Source organism: Chaetura pelagica, unplaced genomic scaffold (genome assembly GCF_000747805.2).
Source record: "Chaetura pelagica isolate M959 unplaced genomic scaffold, ChaPel_1.0 scaffold345, whole genome shotgun sequence".
Lineage (NCBI taxonomy): Eukaryota > Metazoa > Chordata > Aves > Apodiformes > Apodidae > Chaetura > Chaetura pelagica.
The window spans coordinates 2,530,785-2,532,109 of record NW_009953962.1 but is presented as its reverse complement, the minus strand read 5'-3'; the positions used below and the strand labels follow the sequence as shown (position 1 = coordinate 2,532,109).

Sequence of the window (1,325 nt, the reverse complement as noted above, 5' to 3'; positions counted from 1 at the left end):
TGCATGTGACTTTCTGGTTTTATTTCAAAAGGAGTTAGATCATGTCTTTTTTTCCCCTCTTTGGTTAGAGATTTTTTTTGGGATAGGAACCAACTATCCCACAATTCTGTCTGACTAATATTTAGAAAATTACCAGGCCAACTTTTATGTTTTACTTTTAAGTGAATATTGACTGTATTTAAGAGTAAGAGCTTGCTTGCTTGCTTTTTCCTTTTTCTTTTTTTTTTTTTTCTTTTTTCTTTTTTTTAAGGTTTGCTAATCCTGTGTGGTAGGCAAGTGTCAGATATTACATGCTGTACTTGACAGCATTGTTGAGGAAAAGCAGAGAAAGACGAGGAAAGGGACACAGCCTTTTCTTTCTCCCAGTTCACTCTGATCATTGTGCTACTTAGAGAGAATGTGCGTGTGTGTGTATCTGTGTATCTGTAGACTGAAGGGTTAGTGCAGGATGTCATTTGGTGCCTGACAGTGGAGCAGTGTAGTTGACTCTTTGCTCTGCTATCCAATGACATCCAGTGGCTGAGAGTTTGAAGCTGATGGTTGGGTCTCCTTAGTGCTGCATGCACACCTGACAGGCAGCTGTTAAACTGAGCACAGGCGAGCTTGGGGAGTCACAATCTATGCATAAATGATAGGGGTATCTCTGCTGAAGGTGCGAAGGAAGCTCTGACCCTCTCCCCTGAATCCCCCCTTCCCAAATGAAACGCACAGTGCAGCTAGCTTCCTAACTACACTACACTCCTGCTACTGGCTGCCAAGAGGCTCAAAAAATCCACCTTCACTTTTCAGTCAGAAGAGGCAGAAGTGGATGTGAGAGACAGACACACACAGAGACACAGAGAGCGAAAGAGGGCAAGAGACTTGACTTTAAGAGACTCCTGCACTGACAACTCCATGCAGTTCGGAACAAGAACGGCAGCGACCGACTCTGGTTTCATGGGGACATGGCAGAATACTGACACTAACCTCTTATTCAGAATGTCCCAACAGGTATGTTACTTTTGTTTATTTTAAAACATGGCATTTTTGTGCTCTTTCTTTCCGCCTCCTTTTTGTCTTTCTTTCCACATTTCATTTTTGTTTCATTCATCACTACATAGTTAGCCTCTGAACTGTCATAACTATGTCATTGGAATGTGCATGGTTACTTCATTGCTTCCCTAAGGGCTCCTTTTTAAAAGAGGAAAAAATATTAAAGCCTTAAGTAAAAGCAATGCATTTGTTTTAAAGTTTCCAAATAGAGCTTTGCTGGTAATAAGACTGGTTTTCTTTCTTTGTTTGCTTTTGTTTTGTTCCAGTCTTTTTCCCCTTGCTGCTCCCCCCCC

General features: G+C 41.5%; 1 protein-coding gene across 1 annotated transcript in view; it reads left to right on the top strand.

The window, feature by feature from the left end:
* The first annotated feature begins 789 nt into the window (after window positions 1-789).
* BNC2 (basonuclin 2) overlaps window positions 790-1,325 on the top strand; it is a 236,289-nt gene continuing 235,753 nt past the window's right edge. Inside the window, exon 1 of the mRNA XM_010001929.1 lies at window positions 790-990. Coding sequence (XP_010000231.1) covers window positions 895-990 — 96 coding nt within the window. The 5' untranslated portion in view covers window positions 790-894. The remainder of the gene's footprint in view (window positions 991-1,325) is intronic.